The 19431-nt window shown below is 43.9% G+C and overlaps 1 protein-coding gene across 2 annotated transcripts in view; it reads left to right on the top strand.

Annotated features, from left to right (window-relative positions):
• GALNT7 (polypeptide N-acetylgalactosaminyltransferase 7) overlaps positions 1 to 19431 on the top strand; it is a 258190-nt gene that overhangs the window by 179490 nt on the left and 59269 nt on the right. Inside the window, exons 4-6 of one of the 2 annotated variants that reach the window (XM_075347204.1) lie at positions 7037 to 7167; positions 9104 to 9183; positions 14444 to 14626. In XM_075347204.1, the coding sequence (XP_075203319.1) occupies positions 7037 to 7167; positions 9104 to 9183; positions 14444 to 14626 (394 nt within the window). Of the gene's footprint in view, positions 1 to 7036; positions 7168 to 9103; positions 9184 to 14443; positions 14627 to 14770; positions 14954 to 19431 lie in introns of both variants that reach the window. The other variant, XM_075347203.1, reaches the window with a different exon arrangement.

Below are 19431 nucleotides of genomic sequence, written 5' to 3'. Positions count from 1 at the left end.
ACAAATTTTTTTTTTGTTAGGAAGTTAGAAGAATTCAAAGTATATCAGCAAATTTCTCATTTTTACATCAAAATTTACAAAACCATTTTTTTAGGGACCACATCATATTTGAAGTGACTTCGATAGGCCTAGATGACAGAAAATACCGAAAAGTGACACCATTTTAAAAACTGCACCCCCCAAAGTACTCAAAACCACATTCAAGATGTTTATTAACCCTTCAGGTGCTTCACATGAACAAAAGCAATGTGGAATGAAAAAACGCAAAAATTAAATTTTACCTAAAAATGTTGCTCTAACCCAAATTTATTCGCTTTTAGAAGAAGTAACACAACAAAATGGACCCCAAAACTTGTTCCCCACTTTCTTATGAACGCACCGATACCCCACATGTGGTCAGAAACCTCTGTTTGGACAAATGGGAGGGCTCGAAACAGAAGGAGCAATATTTGAATTTTGGAAAGCAAATTTGGCTGAAATAGATTGCGGGCACCATGTTGCATTTACAGATCCCCTGAGATACCTAAACAGAAGAAACCCCTCACAAGTGACGCCATTTTGGAAACTAGACCCCTCAAGGCTTCTATCTAGGGGTATAGTGAGCATTTTGGAAACACAGGTACTTCACAGATTTTGTTAACGTTACGTTGTCATATTGAAAATTTTAATAATTTTCTCAAAAATGTTGCTTTAGCATCAATATTCTCACTTTATCAAGAGGTAATTCCAAAAATTTGACCTCAAGGTTTGTTACCCACTTTTTTATGAGCACGGTGATACCTCACATGTGGTCTGAAACCTTTGTTTGGACAAATGGTAGGGCTTGGAACGGAAGGAACAATATTTGAATTTTGGAAAGGAAGTTTGGCTGAAAAAGATTGCAGGCACCATGTCGCAATTGGAGGTCCCCTAAGGTACGTAAACAGCAGAAACCCTGCACAAGTGACCCCATTTTGGAAACTAGGCCCCTCAAGGAATTTATCTAGATGTTTGGTGAGTACCCTGAACCCCCAGGTGCTTCACAGAAGTTTATAATGTTGAGCTGTGAAAATAAAAAAAATACATTTTTACCACAAAATTGTTACTTCAACCAGGCAGCTTTTTTTTTTTACAAGAGTAAAAGGAAAAAATTCAGCATAAAATGTATTGTGCAATTTCTCCTGAGTTTGGCGATACCTTATATGTGGTGGAAATCAACTGTTTGGGCGCATGACAGGGCTCGGAAGGGAAGGAGTGCCAATTGACTCTAAAATTGGCTGGAATCAATAGCGGATGCCATGTTGCATTTGGAGAGCCCCTGAGGTGCCTATACAGTGAAGCTCCCTAACATGTGGCCCCATTTTGTAAAATAGACCCCCTGAAGGAATTTATCTAGATGTTTGGTGCGTACCCTGAACCCTCAGGTGCTTCACAGAAGTTTATAATGTTGATCTGTGAAAATAAAAAAAATACATTTTTACCACAAAATTGTTAGTTCAACCAGGTAGCTTGTTTTTTTTTTACAAGTGTAAAAGGAAAAAATTCACCATAAGATTTATTTTGCAATTTCTCCTGAGTATGCTGATACCTTATGTGTGATGAAAATCAACTGTTTGGGTGCACAGCAGGGCTCGGAAGGGAAGGAGCGCCATTTGACTGCACAATTGGCTGGAATCATTAGCGGACGCTATGTTGCATTTGGAAAGCCCCTAAGGTGCCTAAACAGTGGAGGTCCCCCACAAGTGACCCCATTCTGGTAACCAGACACCTCAAGGCTTTTATCTAGGTGTATAGTGACCAGTTTGAATCCAAGAGTACTTCACAGAATTTGATAAGCTTAGGTTGCCATATTGAAAATTTTCATTTTTTTCACAATGTTGCTTTAGCATCAAATTTCTTACTTTTTCAAGAGAGAACAACAAACCATGGACCCAACAGGTGGTTATCCAATGTCTTATGAGCACAGGGATACCCCACATGTCGCCAAAAACCTCTGTTTGGATAAATGGGAGGGCTTGGAATGGAAGGAGCACCATTTGAATTCTGGAAAAGTTGAAATAAATTGCGGGCACCATGTCACATTTGCAGGGCTCCTTGGGTATCTACATCAGAAACCCCCCCACAAGTGACCCCCATTTTGGAAACTGGATTTTATTCAGGAGTATAGTAAGCATTTTGAATCCACAGGTACTTCACAAAAATGTTGCTGTAGCAACAAATTTCTCACTTTTAGGCTATGTGGCCATGATCCAGCGACACGGCGTCTAGTACAGTGTCAGCCTTCCTGCAAAGATGTGAGTGTTGTCCACGGGAGAACGCAGCTGCCCATGCCCACGATTTGGGTTCAGGCTGCTGTGGAGCTCTATGCTACCTGCAGAGAACACTCTTGTCTCCGCAGCATAAATTGCCATGCTGAGGCTCGGGAAGCTGCACCACAGATCAGTGTATGCTGCGGAGAAGAGAAGCACAGTGGGCACGGGATTTCTAAAAATCCTTCCACTGTGCTTCTACTGCACAAGGCAGCGTTATGGACGCAGGGAAAACACTCTGCGCCCAAAACGCTGCAAACCCCGATTGTGGGCGCACAGCCTAAAATGCTGCAATGGATGAATGGTTAGATGTCAAACAAATATAACGTCCCACCCCCTGCATATTCTAAGCTGGCGCCCTTTAGTGCCTTTCATGTGGCGCTAAAGGGTGCCTAGCCTTGTATTTAGCCCCCCCCCAAAAATTAATAATTAAAATAAACGACGTGGGATCCCACCTATTGTTGATAGCCAGCTAGGGTAAAGCAGACAGCTGTAGCCTGCAAACCACAGCTGACTGCTTCACCTTGGCTGGTGATCAATTTGGAGGGCTCCCCAGGCGTTTTGTTTTTTTTTTAAAAAACAAACAAACAAACGTGGGGTCCCCCCCAAATTAGATCACCAGCCAAGGTGAAGTAGACAGCTGGGGTCTGGTATTCTCAGGGTGGAAGAGCCATGGTTATTGTACTCTTCCCAGCCTAAAAATTGCAGGCCGCAGCTGCCCCAGAAGTGGCGCAACCATTAGATGCGTCAATCTTGGCGCTTCGCCCCAGCTCATCCTGCGCCCTGGTGCGGTGGCAAACTGGGTAATATACGGGGTTGATACCAGCTGTAATGTCACCTGGCATCAAGCCCTGCGGTTTGTGATGTCACGGCATCTAAACAGATACCCGACATCACTAACCCAGTCAGTAATAGAAAAAAATAAAGACAAAAAAAAAATTTATTTGAAAAAACACTCCCTGAAACATTCCCTCTTTCACCAATTTATTGAAAATAAACAAATTCCGGTCGCTGTAATCCATTTTGGAGGACCCACGATGACTCTGGACCTTCTAGAATATGGGGGGCACGTTCAGGGAACGTATCCGCCATTTTCTGGAAGAGTAAGCTCTCCATGAGCAGTGTGGGTGCAGTAATCTGAGAATACTGCACTCACACTGCCCCGTTCCAACCTAGGGCAGAGTGACCTGCAGTAACCTCATTCCAGAATATGAGGGGCATGCTCACAGAACGTACCCCCCATTTTCTAGAACAGCAGGCTCTCCATGTGAGGAATGTGGCTACATATTACTGCACTCACTCTCCCCCGGTCCACAGTACAGCAGCAAGGTCAGCGTCCCTGCTTGCAAGGATCCAGCTGACAGCCGCTGTCTGTACATGCGCCGCCAGATTTCCAGAAGGAGGCGGAGTGATCTCGGGGACGGAGCAGCAGCCAGGTAACGGGGAAGACCGGGGGTGACGGCGGGAGACCTGGCGGGACCTGGGGACAACTTTTCTGTCGCATGTGACTTGTCACATGCGGCAGAAAGAGCAGGATGAATGCGGCCGCGCGCTACTGTGCGCTGCGCGCCGCCATCTTGCATGCTCCGGAGGGTGGAAGGGGGGCGGCTCTGGAGAACCGGAGGGGGCTCTGGGGGACCAGAGAGCTCCGGTGTACCGGAGGAGGGGTCAGGGGGAGGACATTTCCCTGCGATCTGAAATGTTTGATGATTTGAGATCGGAGGGAAATGAATGCAGAGCCAGAGCGGCGGCAGTTTTCGGTGCGCTTCGGCGACATTTTGACTGTTCCGGAGGGGGGGTAGGGTTGGGGGGGGGGGCTCTCCGGTACCGGGGGCCTTGGGGGCACTAGGGGTGTATATTTCTTTCTCATCTGACATGTTTGATCACGTCAGATGAAAAAGAAATCAGTTTTACCGGCCATTTCTTTTTTTTTTTTAATGTGATTGTCGGTATACGGTGTATACTGGCGATCACATTATCGGGGTCCAAAAAAAACACCCCGATTCATAATCTGGGGGGTCTCAGCTACCCCCGGTAGCTGAAACCCCCGAGATTTTCCGTCACTGGGGGGCGCTACAAGCTTTTTCCGGCCTGACGTCTCAAAGCGTCGGAACAGAATAAGTACCCTGTTTTTCCGACATCTTGAGACGTTAGGCCGTTGCTATGGGATTAAAAACACCATTAGTGATATCCAAATATATAGCACCCACCTCAATAGGAATACGCCCACAAATACATCAACAGTCACACAAAAATAGCCTGTATACGTATGTATAGGGTAGTTTGTGCTTGTGACCTGTGTGTGACCCGCGGGCAGTTAGTACATAGGGTGCATGCCATTGGGCCTTATCGTCCTTTCGGTAAGTGGTAGCAGCATTGAGTGTCTTGGGTGTAGACTGGTTGGGGGTACATTCTGTGTTCTGTCTGTCACTTGAGTGAGGGGCGAAAGTGAGATTGAGCTGTATAGTGACGTGGACACCTAATTGTCACCCCCATCCCACATCACAGGGGAGGCTGAGTGAGAGCTTGACTGACAGGCCTCCATATACATTAGACAAATGTTGGCCGAACCTCCGGATATAGATGGGTTCAGCCAACAGTCTAACATGTATGGTGTCCTGGGACACATGATTGTTCTGGTTTTGGACTGCTGATTCTTTTACCCCAGAGATGTCTGGCAGCAGGTCTAACACAATTTTACACAGAGAACTCTGCAATGCTCTGCCAGCTGAGAGCTCCTGTGTATGGGAAAGTCAGGTAAGATGGCTGTCCGCTGAACCACCGCCATCTAAAATATATGGGGGCTTAAGGTATGACCAGCTTCAGATTGACTTGTAAATAACTTTATCAGCATCTATTAAAATAAGACACTAATCGTACCGTACATGCCCACGATCAAGACCGGCTGTGTCCTGGACGCGGTGGATCATGACCTGCAGGGCCGCGAGTCTCCTCCGTAGGAGAACGCAGGAGACCGTAGCGACCTGTGCCCACAATTAGTGTTCGGTGAGCTGCAGTCTCTCGCTTGTGTTCTCCCTACGGAGGACGCTTGTGACTCCGCAGCAAAGGATTGACATGCTTGCGGCTTTGAAAGCCCCACCACAGGTCATTTTTCGCTGTGGGCAGTACACGCACAGTGGGCATGAGATTTCTATAAACCCCATCCACTATGCTTGTACTGTACATCGCAGTGTTTTGGATGCAACAGAACACTGCATCCAAAACTCTGCAAACATTGATCATGCGCAGGCTGAGTATTTGGTGCACAAATTTCCTGCACCTTGTGGCAGAACAACGCATCCAAAAAAACAAATGCGTCTTTTGGTGCATTTTTGTGCCGTGCATTTTTTTTTGTAGTGAAGTAAATGGCTGGAAGGGCTATAAAATGCAGGGGAAAAACACAGAAAGAATTGACACGCTGCAGAATTTTTCATGCACACAAATCTGCAAGAACAAAATAAGCAACAAGTGCACAAAGCTTCAGATTTCTCATTTACTTTGTTGGCATAAGGACAGGCCTGTGTTTTTCTCACAAAATTGCACCAAAAAATGCATAAAATAAATCACCATGTGCACAGCCTAAAATGTATGAGTATAAATGAGCAAAGAAACCATATATTGAGAAGACGTGGCTTTATACCGGTTGTGTCCGTGATTGTGCTTTGCTGGCTTCTTACTGCAGCAGGAACATGTCTCCCGGCCGCCTGGTGTTATGCCTGTTTTACACGAGACGACCGATTTGTGCGATTTCACGAGCGATCGTACCCGCCCCCATCGTTTGTGCGTCACGGGCAAATCGCTGCCCGTGTCGCACAAAGTCCTGAAACCCCTGTCACACGTACTTACCTGCTGAGCGACCTCGCTATGGGCGGCGAACATCCTTTTCCTGAAGGGGGAGGGACGTTCGGCATCACAGCAACATCAAACAGCCGCTGGCCAATAGAAGCGGAGGGGCGGAGATGAGCGGGACGTAAACATCCCGCCCACCTCCTTTCTTTTGCATAGCCGCCGGGAGCCGCGGGTCGCAAGTAAGCTGTGTTCATCGTTCCCGGGGTGTCACACGGAATGATGTGTGCTACCCCGGGTACGATGAACAACCGGCACTATTTTAATTAAACAATATTTTGAAACTGAGCGACGAGTACACGACTCACGATTTGTGAGCGATACTGCGTCGCTCGGAGGTGTCACATGAGACGACGTCGTGAACGATGCCGAATGTGCGTCACAAAAACCGTGACCCTGACGATGCATCGCACGATAGCTCGTCTCATGTATAGCACCCTTTACTCTCAGCAGCTGATATTAAGGGTAGAGAAGTTACTAAATTCTGAAGATTAGCCTCAACTTCTAAAAAAAGAGGTAATGTGAGGCTGGTGGACGGGGTTTCTTTCCATTTTGCCGGACTGCAAGAGAGAAACTATTCATCCATTCTTTATCGTGGCCAAACCACAGTTGGCATATCACTTGTGAAATGAATACAGTTGTCAATTTCTATTAAGCCGTCCTGTGAGGATTATGTAAATTCTTATAGCTCCTAGGAATAAGCCATCACATGCATTATGTCTTCAATGTTCAGCCCAAATGGCATCACAGATGAAACGCACTCAAGCATATACTGTGCCATCCATTTCCCCGTATCTGTGCTTGTGACTGTTCTGTCTACAGAAATAGATATGCTTCGGATCTAGGGTGCTTGGCTTAGAAAGAGCGGGATTGTTCTGATTCTGCTTTTGTATGTCTTCTAGAACATTTAAAAGGAAGGCTGGAAGATTATATCAAGCAATGGAACGGGCTGGTAAAGGTATTCAGGAATGAACGTAGAGAAGGGCTTATACAAGCAAGAAGCATTGGCGCCCAGAAATCTAAACTAGGACAGGTAAGTAGGTGGTCGTGCTCTTACCGATTGTCACAATTACATTTAGGAAATTCATGCACACCATAAGCTATCAACACGCTAAATAATTAATTAAAAATGGCACCAATAACCATTTCAGCTGGCCATGCAAAAAGGAAGCCGTCAAAGAACGCCAACAGATGAATAAAAAAAGTTAGATCTCCAGAAATTGGAACAAAAACCTTTTTTTTTATTTCATTTTTTTCACACCACTAAAATAAATAAAGCCATACAAGTGTAGTATCACAGCCGGGACCACACGGGGATTAGTGCGATCCTCGCATGACACTTGGCTCACACTGGCAGTACAGCGGGAGCCGAGTGTCACTGCGACTGAGGTCCAATCATGCAATTGGACCTCCGCTGCGGGGGACGGGCCGGTACTGAGGAGGGGAGGGAGGGATTTATCTCCCTCTCTCCTCCGTTGCCAGCTATTGCCATTCTCGCCCTGCACTCGCAGTACACCGGTGTACTGCGAGTGCAGTGCGATTTTTCTCTCGCCCCATAGACTTGAATGGGTGTGAGACAAACTAGGATCGTATTGCACCCGCAGCATGCTGCAACTGTTTTCTCGGTCCGATTAGGGCTGATAAAATAATTGCTCATGGGTGCTGACACACAGGCTAATATTGGTCCGAGTGGAATGCGATGTTTTATCGCATTCCACTTGCTCTGATTTTCATGCCATGTGTCTTAGGCCTAATAATCTGTATAATATGTAGAACCATATACATAACACATAACATAACACACTATAAAAACAATACTCAAGAAGCAATGACAGCATTTTTTCTTTCACCATTTCATCACATTGAAACATATCACAACTGTAAGTGGATCTCTCACCAGATTTCACATTATAAACTGCATACTTCATTACATAGAATTCTTAGACCTGATGAGTCTTGTGTACTTACTGTGATAATCCATATCATGATGGCTGTATTATCCTGTTTATAAGTTTATACTCAATCTCCTTGCCTTTTTTTACAGCTCCTCAGTGTCCCTCCTCTTTGCTGCTGGTGAATCATACCCTCTCAGCCTGTTTGACAGCTCAATGTCCCTCCTCCCTGCTGCTACTGTTATCTCACACTGATCAGTACAAGCTGCAGCAGTCAATGATGCTGAAAGGGGAGAAAATAAATACACATATACTCCATGAGCTCTCTCACACTTTAGCTAAACTCCATACTACGCTCATTTTAATATTGATATTTTTTAACCATTCTGATGTGTACTTTAACAGTAAATACATAAGTACACCAGCCTCATTAAGTCAAACAGTCAAATCTGGTGACAATCCTTTATTTTTTAATTTTACAGTTGGTGGAAGAAACATTTCATCTATACTAATATATTGTAGTATACACTCTGGGAAGGAAAGATTTGGGTGGCTGCTAGTCTCATACAGATGCTCAGCTACTTTGTATACAGGTATCTACATTTAAAGAGAAGCCATTAGAAAAAATTGGCAGTGTTTTAAAGAAGAAAAAGAAATAGTAATCTTGCAATTTTCACACTGGCTACAGACTTTTTTAGGCTGATACCTATTGTGCCCTCAGGTAGAGTTTTCAGCATGGCTTCTTATTGTCAGATGATTACACTGACAGATAAAACCTATATATACATCTGATAACACCAGATCCACCAATGTCACAGCTGAGCCTGATCCCTCCCTTCACAATGACCTAATGCACATGCTCATTAGATACTTCAATACAAAATATTAGGGTCAAGGTCTGAACATTGAGGCTTTGTACATGTGTTGTTTCCTGAAACATCAGGAAATTTGAGTTTAAAAAAGCCCCAGTGGCGAGTGTGAAAGTTACAAGACATTACTTTGTTTTTCACGTATTTATCATTATTTTCTCAGTGCATTACATTTTCTTATCTGTAATGTAATATTGATCTTTTGTAGGTTTTAATTTATCTCGATGCACACTGTGAAGTGGGAATTAATTGGTATGCTCCTTTAATAGCTCCCATAGCCAAAGACAGGTAATGTATAATCTGTATATAATGTAACATAAAACCTAAAAATGTGCACACCACCTCCAAATGTTAAATTCTGGGCTATAATGTAACATTAAATTTCTCAATTTTTCAAGGGGAAGCATTGCACTTGCTTCTATTCATTGTCCTTGTACAGTGTGCGTTACATATAGACGGCCATGCAGTGGGCTCAGTGAACTTGCTTGATAAAATAAAGTCAGAATTCGAGCAGCCATACACATGAAAATTGGGCAAGCCTGCAATTTTCAGCAGGATTGGTCATCCTGGAAAAAAAGAAAGATTAGTCATGTGCAATTTAACCCTCAATGATCACGCCTGTCTTGGGTTTGTGTATACTGTTTGTGTTATCTATGATATAATGTACGAACACACCTATATTCTATTGAGTCCAGTTGGTACAATACACAATACAGTCCTTTTTTGTAACGTCACAGCCACAGAACACTTCCATGCCGGCCAGTTACACCGCTGGATTGACAGCTCTTTCAAGTAAATTCATTTCTAAAGTTTTTTTTCTCAGTCTTCTAATGTTCTGTAGCAGGTAATTGTAATAGGCTTTAAGGGTCAGGAGTCCAGCATGATTATCTGGTCTACGCCTAAATCATTGATGTACATCTTTCTATAGTACAGTGCTTATTTCACTTCGACATTTAGGAAATTGGAAAGTAACTGGGTCCTCAAAAGAATTGCCATATATAAAGTGTGTATAATATATACATGACCCACAAGAAGTTAGGGATATTTGGCTTTCAGGTGAAGTTTCAGGATGCTCCTACATTGCGCTCTAACCTTTTCAGGTGAACTTAATGTGGACTTCTCTAAACTTCTGAATGCACATGTCCAACAGTTCAGTGTTTCAGAACCTTTTTGCACAACTTGCTGTTCTCTAACAAGGAGCTCAATAGTAAAATTAATAACACTTTTTGGATCCATGAATCGCCCAATAAATTTCGGGGTTCAATTAGAATTGGTATTTAAACGGTCCACCTCCTCATGCTGTTCATATTTTGATATCAACGTTACCTTGCTATTGTAGGGCTACAAGCAGCAGGTTCTCAGCAGAAGTGGCCACTGAGCTTAGAGTGTCAGAGTGTCACCAGCAGGTTGCATCAGAGATGGAAAGACTGGAATAGTCACAGAAAGGCATAGAAGTGGATGTCCTTTGGCTATATCCCACACTGATGACCGCTTCATTGTGAACAATGCTTTTCAGATCCGGATGATGAATGCCACACAACTCCATGGGCTAATCTAGAGGAGCTGAGAGGCACCAAGTGTCACATCGGACCATTCAAAACCATTGACATCAGCGTGGTCTGCATGCTATACGACCTGCAAGGTACCTGGCCATACCACCAGGCACAGGTGTAATTGTCTTACTGGACGAGGGACCAGTGGGCCTGAGTGCAGTTCACTGATGACAGTCAATTCACCTGGGCGGAAAGGATGACCGACAACGATGTTGGAGATGTCAAGGAGAGAGCTCTGCATCAGAAACTTTTGCCACTAGACAAGTCTTTGGTAGTGGTGGTGTTACATAAATTTCACCCGAACGCCAAATATCCCTAACCTTTTGTCACTAGTGTATATGCGGTGTTATTTGTGTGTGTATTGTCACATACTGTCTAATAGTTGTAGCTGCCTTGAAGCTAAAAATACAAAACTCCAGGAGCAATAATAACACTAGACTTGGGAATAATATTTTCCAAAGTTTCCCTAGATTGTGTCTTCATGTATTTTGTATAAATGATGACAGTTTTATATAATCTTACATAAAGTATTCTATTCAACTATATGATGTTGCCCAAATTCGATCCAAGGACACTATATAAAATAGTTCTAAGACGTAATAAATGATATCAATGAGCTTCTCACATAGAAACCGGACAACAGAAAAACTGGCCTTGTTACAAATAGCATTTTTTGTGTCAATTCGAAAATAAAAATTGGGCTGGGATTATGTTTTGTTAGAAATAAAATCAGGTTTTCTGTTTTTAAAGGGGTTTTCCATAAAACATTTTTGTTAAAGTTATAAATATATTATTACTCCCCTTTTCAGTTTTGGCCCTTCATTGCCACCACTCTGGTGGTCATTTTGCCACACATCATCAATTTTCCTGCTGCACCCAATTACTGGCCTCATTGAAAGTAATAGTGTATATAAGGCTCTTGGCCACTGAAGCCACAGATTGGCTGCGTGTGAAGGCTGTGTGGCTTGTGATCGCTGTGGAAGTAAATGGGGAACAGAGCAGAGGCATGGGATCGAAGAGGTGTACATCATAAAATAGTTTTTTCCAATTCATCCTTCACTGTAAAGTTTACCAATCTTCAAAAGCCATGTTCACACTAGGCCGCTTTTTACGTAAATTTGTGAGGACAAAAAGTATAAATATTGAATCTGGAAAGGAAAGTATACAAAACAACGTCGTACGTAACAAAACTGTCTGAGTCACACTGGCCTTTTTTGCCTTGCCCTTAGTGTTCAAAATAGAAGCCAAATGGTGCCACGGCTTGTCCACCACTTCTTGTTGGTAGGTTTTTTGGCTCATTCCTGTGATACTTGCTGGCATGACTTGCTAGCGCTGGTGATATTATTCTCAGTAAGTGCTGAATTCTGACGGTCTGACATAAAGAGCGCTCTCTGACTGTGCACATTATACACTGACAGAGAATAGATTTAAATCAAATCAAAAGAGAAATGAAAATAGTCCCTGAATAGGAGCCGCTGCGCCGCTGTTATAGCTCGGAAATTTCATTTTCAGTTTTTGCAAGCAAGATTTGATTACCGTTCGTGTGGGATGTAGATTTCTGGGAAAATGTTCTATTTTCATGGATGTGCTCTGATTACTTTCCCCATTTATTGTTGAACATGCATTCATTGCTGAGATTTGTATAGCCGTTAATTTCCCTGCACGGTTGTACCATTTGATTTAATGAAAGGCCGTAAAAATCGCTGTTTATTTCTAGCACCGATATTGTCATGTAAGGGACTGTCGTACAGTGAACCTGACATGAAAAGAAATGCTTACGTACTGCACAATCTGTGGCCCTGTGGCTGTTATTTATATGATGTATGAATCCGCTGTCTACTAGATGCAATTCACAGCCCACAGAAGCTCACTGGCATACATAGGCTTACAATGTTCATTTCAATCCCCCCCCCCCCTTTTTTTTTTTTTTATTTAAGTTTAGAGTACACCGCGGCCAGCAGCTTCTCTGCCCTATTCACACATTATAATGGTGTTTAACTTTTTAACTTCAAACCTCCCAATTCGTTTCTCCCCTTAGATTATCAGTCAGGGGAGAGTCAGGAGCCACCATAGTATATTAGGTGGTCAAACATCAATATCAGTGGGCTCAACGGTAATCTCAATGAGCGTATGGCCACCTTCAACCTTGAAGTACTTAAAATTAAACTCCTAATTTCCAATTCTTGATGCCTGCGTGTGTGTTGTATTAGTACAGGCAATCTGAACACAATAATTTTAGTTAATGTGTACCATCTTCAAACACTGTTAGATAGACCTCAAAAAAACAATACAATCAATATTGTTGCAGTCAGTCATGATGGTATCCCAAAAAATTGCAAGTCCCTGCTCCGGTTGCCACATTAGACGTCTGTACTACCTGCCAGCATTCCTGGCGCCTCTTCTGATTAGTAGGCAGCATAATGATAACCGTGGCTGCTGATCCTCCACCCTGCAAACCTCGTACTTTCTGCTGACCTCCTTTGCGCCTCTTCTGCTTAATAGGCAATGTAATGATGTCTGAGGCCGCTTATCCCCCTGGCCTGCAAACCTCGTACTTTCTGCTGACCTCTCTTGCGCCTCTTCTGATTAGTAGGCAACATAATGATATCCGTGGCCGCTGATCCCCCTGGCCTGCAAACCTTATACTGCCTGCCAACCTTCATGAAGACTCTTCGGATTAGCAGGCCCGGGGACATCGATTACATTGCAACACACAAATCAAGTCTACTAATCAGAAGAGGCACTGGAGGATGCCAGCAAGAAGTAGGCGTTCACAGCCGTCTGGACTAGTGACCATGAACGACCAGCGAGGCCAGGAGCCTGCAAATCTTTTTTTTTTACTCCATTCTATCTAATTAAACATGTCAAGAAGTATAGTGACAGATGTATCAAAGATTACCACGTTATAAAGTGCAGCTTCATACAACCATATCTAATCTGATGCACTAAGGGGTGCTTCACACATAGCGAGATCGCTACCGAAATCGCTGCTACGGCACGGTTTTGGTGACGCAACAGTGACCTCATTAGCGATCTCGCTGTGTGTGACACTGAGCAGCGATCTGGCTCGTTACACACAGCCCTGGTTCGTTTTCTTCAAAGGCGCTCTCCCGCTGTGACACACAGATCGCTGTGTGTGACAGCGAGAGAGCGACGAAATGAAGCGAGCAGGGAGCAGGAGCTGGCATCTGGCAGCTGTGGTAAGCTGTAACCAGGGTAAACATCGGGTAACCAAGGTGGTTACCCGATATTTACCTTAGTTACCAGCCTCCGTAGCTCTCATGCTGCCAGTGCTGCCGGCTCCGGCTCTCTGCACATGTAGCTGCAGTACACATCGGGTTAATTAACCCGATGCGTACTGTAGCTAGGAGAGCAGGGAGCCAGCGCTAAGCAGTGTGCGCGGCTCCCTGCTCTCTGCACATGTAGCTGCACTACACATCGGGTTAAATAACCCGATGTGTACTGTAGCTGGGAGAGCAAGGAGCCAGCGCTAAGCAGTGTGCGCGGCTCCCTGCTCTCGCGGTTATGATCGCTGCTTCGGCTGCTGTGTTTGACAGCTAAGCAGCGATCATAACAGCGACTTGCAAGGTCGCTGTTACGTCACAGAAAATGGTGACGTAACAGCGACCTCGTTGTCGCTGTCGCTTAGTGTGAACCAGCCCTAACACTTTATCGTGTGGTCGGCACAATATTTAGTTTTTTATATTTGTGGTTTTTTTATGCCAGTTATATGATGTATAATAGAAAATTATATTGTGGTACCATGTTAACCAGAAAAATCAATGTAAATACTTTTATGTCCAAAAATGACAAAGGAGTGATTGAGTTGCCAATAGAGGGAACACTCCTAGAATAATTTTGTGAACTTTGGGCGTAAAAGTATTTCCATTCATAGCATTTACTATTGCCTAATGATATTACTCTCCTTATTTTATGTCTAATTTTGCGTGTTTTTTCTTATTGTGAATTCATTTTCCCTCCTGGAATCCCGGCAGAACTGCTTGTACTGTTCCGCTAATAGATTACATTGATGGCAGTGTTTATACCATTGAGCCACAGCAAGGTGGGGATAGCGATGGTTTTGCTCGAGGGGCCTGGGACTGGAGCATGTTATGGAAACGAATTCCATTAAGTGACAGAGAAAAGGCCAAACGCAAGCATAGAACTGAACCTTATTGGTAAAGAATGTGATTTTTATCTTTTATGTTCATGTTTGTCTAAAAAATTTCTGTTTTTGTCCCTTTTTTTTTCCCACCATTCTTGTTCTGTTCGTGTTTGTTCTTCGTGTCAATTCCTCATCCTTCATCATCACCACTCCGCAGAACCGCATGCACTGTACCACTGATAGATGTCATAGATGGCAACACTTATCATTTAATACCACAAGGGGGAGGTGATGAAGATGGGTATGCTAGAGGAGCATGGGATTGGAGTATGCTATGGAAGCGGGTGCCCTTGACCAAAAAAGAAAAGGATATGAGAAAAACAAAAACTGAACCTTATCGGTAATCATTATACAGATTGCAGGTTTCTTTCCTTATAATGTACTGATTCTGTAAGTTAGTGTATGTCTAATTCCATCTCTATCAGTCTTCTCCTTTAGTTCCACTTAGCCACCATTACAGTGAGCAGAACTCAAATTAATGAGACCGCTTCTTGAGTTGCCCATTGTTTGAAGCTTTTCTTTTTGCTCTTTTCAGCCATTTTCAGTTGTTTTGCTCTTGTACGTAGGTAAGACCATGTTCATATTATATTTTACCTCTACATTTGGGGAAGGCATGTAAAGGGCTCCTGGCATATGTACTTATTGTATACATAATACATAGGGCCTTATTCACCAGGTAATTGCATCTGTTGGGCAGTATAGAAAAGTGTTTTCTTTTGCTCTTTTCTATACTGAGGCATCATGCAAGAAAATATTCTTTTTTTTGAAAGCCTATGGGCAATATATGCCACTATATGCTGGAATTATCTCTAGCTCACATCTTTTCATGTAAAAACAGAGCCTAAAGGCCCCGTCACACTAAGCAACATCGCTAGCAACATCGCTGCTAACGAACAACTTTTGTGACGTTGCTAGCGATGTTGCTGTGTGTGACATCCAGCAACAACCTGGCCCCTGCTGTGAGGTCGTTGGTTGTTGCTGAATGTCCTGGGCCATTTTTTAGTTGTTGCTGTCCCGCTGTGAAGCACAGATCGCTGTGTGTGACAGCGAGACAGCAACAACTAAATGTGCAGGCAGCAGGAGCCGGCTTCTGCGGAGGCTGGTAACCAATGTAAACATCGGGTAACCAAGAAGCCCTGTCCTTGGTTACCCGATATTTACCTTTGTTACCAGCCTCCGCCGCTTTCACTGTCAGTGCCGGCTCCTGCTCTGTGCACATGTAGCTGCAGGACACATCGGGTTAATTAACCCGATGTGTGCTGTAACTAGGAGAGCAGGGAGCCAGCGCTCAGTGTGCGCTGCTCCCTGCTCTCTGCACGTGTAGCTGCGTGCACTGGTAACCAAGGTAAATATCGGGTTGGTTACCCGATATTTACCTTAGTTACCAAGCGCAGCATCTCCCACGCGGCACTGGGGGCTGGTCACTGGTTGCTGGTGAGCTCACCAGCAACTCGTGTAGCGACGCTCCAGCGATCCCTGCCAGGTCAGGTTGCTGGTGGGATCGCTGGAGCGTCGCAGTGTGACATCTCACCAGCAACCTCCTAGCAACTTACCAGCGATCCCTATTGTTGTTGGGATCGCTGGTAAGTTGCTTAGTGTGACTGGACCTTAAAGGTTCCCAATGTCATTAGGTAGATATTGGGGGATTCTACGCATTTCACACCGACCGGGGAATCTGGCTGTATGCAGACATCAACTTTCAGAGAAAACCCGGGACTAGACATGTCAGATTTTAATATACTGGAGTATTTGTTTCCGAGAGATAAAAGTATTGCCAGAAGCTCTTTACCCAATTTGCCAGCTGTTACCCGAACAGTCGGTGGCTAAAAGCTATATTATGTCTATAGCCATTATAACAGGTGATGAGTGAAAATCGCTGATGCCCACCGCTAATAGCACTTTACACATCACATTAGTGGTTGTCACCCAGCATTTGTTACCCACTGAGTACATTATCTAAGACATGGCTGAACAAAATGGAAAAACGTTAAACAACGGAGCAACCTAAGGACTTACATTGCCAGAATTTTTTTTTATTTTAAGGGTAAATGCTTATTAAAGTGGAAATGTGCCAAAATGTGAGATAAAAAGCTGAAACTGGGCTTTATTTACAGACATCACCAGTGTCATCTTCTGGATCTTCATATCGCAAGTCATAAGATGATTCTAATGGGGTTGTCCAGGACTTTCATATTGGAGGCCTATCCTTAAAATGGTGGCGGGTGTAACTAAACCGCCTGGGGTGCTGGAACGCCAACGGTCTGTATACCGCAAAGTGACTGTTCACAATCACTGAAGCTCAGCTGCCATCAATCTGATATTGATGACATATAAGGATGGGCTATCAATATCAAAGTGCGGGACTACTCCTATCGGTGCATCTCTACTTTAATGGTAGTGTAGTCATGTTAAAAAATAATGCTTCATTTCCCATGTGTCTTGCATCACCATATAGCATAGTCTGTACAACACACTGCATATACTAACATGACATATTGTAAGAATAATCATAATTCTGATATCTTCTTATCTGCTTACTCTGCAGAATGCACTCACATAGATAATTAAAAGGTTATTCTGGTCCATTTACATCTCTACGGGGATAGCACTGATGACCTCACGTCTACAAATACCTGATGTGACCCAAGCGTGATCAGCAAGTACCATGCACTTATCCTATTAACCCTTACCTACCGATAGCGCAAATGTTCCAGCAGGTATCTGTAGACGTATGCTCACCGGCACCACTCAACTCTTGAAGCTAAAGTGAGCAGTACCAGAATAATCCTCTCATGTGTTACATAATTAGTTATTATAGCTACACTTTAAAGGAGATGTGTTGCTAGATTTCACAGTGCAAACTCCCTTAATTATTAAATTGATCTATCAGACCTGTTGAGGTTGGTGTACTTTCTTTGAAAATCTATGTCGGAATGGCTGTATATTCCTGATGTTAAAATGAGCATTTCAGAAGTCCAGTTAGTGCTAAACAGCTCCTGTATTATTAAGCCAGGTTCTAATGGAAAGCTATTATGCTTGCAGAGATTGACACACCAATCTAGCATGCCAGTGGTGAGGAGACTTTAAGCCGCAATGCTCACCACTAGCATGCTGGAATGGTGTGTCAGTCTCTGCAAGGAGAATAGCTTTCCCTTAGACCCCATCTTACCCTCTCATACAGCAAGATCACATCTTATACTTTGCACTGACGAGGAATAACCTGTGGCATAAACCCTAAAGGCCGCTTTACACGCTGCGACATCGCTAGCCGAGGCTAGCGATGTTGAGGGTGATAGCACCTGCCCCCATCGTACGACCGATATGTGGTGATCGCTGCCGTAGCGAACATTATCGCTACGGCAGCGTCACACTACTTGCCTGCTTTGCGACGTCGCTGTGACCGGCGAACCGCCTCCTTTCTAAGGGGGCGGTTTGGTCAGCATCACAGCGACGTCACTGAGCGGCCGCCCAATCAAAGCGGAGGGGCGGAGATGAGTGGGACGAACATCCCACCCACCTCCTTCCTTCCTCATTGCTGGCGGGACGCAGGTAAGGTGAGGTTCCTCGTTCCTGCGGTATCACACGGAGCAATGTGTGCTGCCGCAGAAACGAGGAACAACATCGTTACTGCAGCAGCAACGATATTTGGGAAGAGGGGGGCATGTCACCGATTAGCGATTTTGAACGTATTTGCAACGATTCAAAATTGCTAATAGGTGTCACACGCAACGACATCGCTAACGCGGACAGATGTGCGTCACAAATTCCGTGACCCAAATGAGATCGCTTTAGCGATGTCGTAGCGTGTAAAGCCACCTTTAGTCATATGACAAGGCTTGTTAAAGGGCCACTTTTGACTTTTGGGATTGCTACCTCCAGTAGGTGGCAGTGGAGTTTGTCGCCTTCCACCCTGAAGAGACAATTTGCATTATTACGCCAGGAAACATTTACCAAGTGTTACGCCACCATTCTCACATGGATTTTCAAAGCAAGTATATTAGTCTTCATAGGTCTAAAGGCCACTTTACACACAGAGATAAATCTGCGGCAGATCTGTGGTTGCAGTGAAACTGTTGACAATCAGTGCCAGGTTTGTGGCTGTGTACAAATGGAACAATATGTCCATGATTTCACTGAAACCACAGATCTGCCAAAGATTTGTCTCTGTGTGTAAAGTGGCTTTAAGATCTAATTAATAATTTACAGTTTATATTGTGAAATCTGATAATACATCTTTATATGTGTTTTGAGGTGACATGATTTATATACAATGCATAGGTTATATATGCATTTATTTCTGGCTAAGTGGGTCTAATTGTCTTCCTTTACTGGCAAGGTTACTAGCAGTGTATCTCAGACACTGCCAGTTCTCTTCGCCTGTCTTCATTTCTGTACCTGGTGACTAGCGACTTTCTTCTGTTGAAAATAAGATGCCGGAATCGTACATTCAGACTTGACCAGAAGCAGATTTAGGGAAAAGGAGAGGGAGAAATCCTTCCCGAATATTTCCCGAAAACTGTCTGTGTGATTTTAGCCTAATACAGCTGAACTTGCCTGCTTTCAGCTCCTTGCTCTGCCTACCTGTTGCTTTTTCTGATGAATATGCAAAGCTGTTTCTTCCATTTCACTCTGGAGGCGAATGTCACTGTGACTCGAGAATAAGGAGAGATCTAGTACAATGATTTACCGTACATGTTGAAACGAAAATTTAGCAAGTTTCAGAGAAGGTCAGCCTAGGAAGCCAAGAGGTCCTCAACTGCTCGGTGACCATAGAACCCTACATTTAAAGGGGGCAGGAGATCGTTACCCATCAAGCTC

This window comes from Anomaloglossus baeobatrachus, chromosome 1 (assembly GCF_048569485.1).
Source record: "Anomaloglossus baeobatrachus isolate aAnoBae1 chromosome 1, aAnoBae1.hap1, whole genome shotgun sequence".
Lineage (NCBI taxonomy): Eukaryota > Metazoa > Chordata > Amphibia > Anura > Aromobatidae > Anomaloglossus > Anomaloglossus baeobatrachus.
Note: the sequence above shows the minus strand (reverse complement) of the source record. Positions and strands in the feature narration are given on the sequence as shown.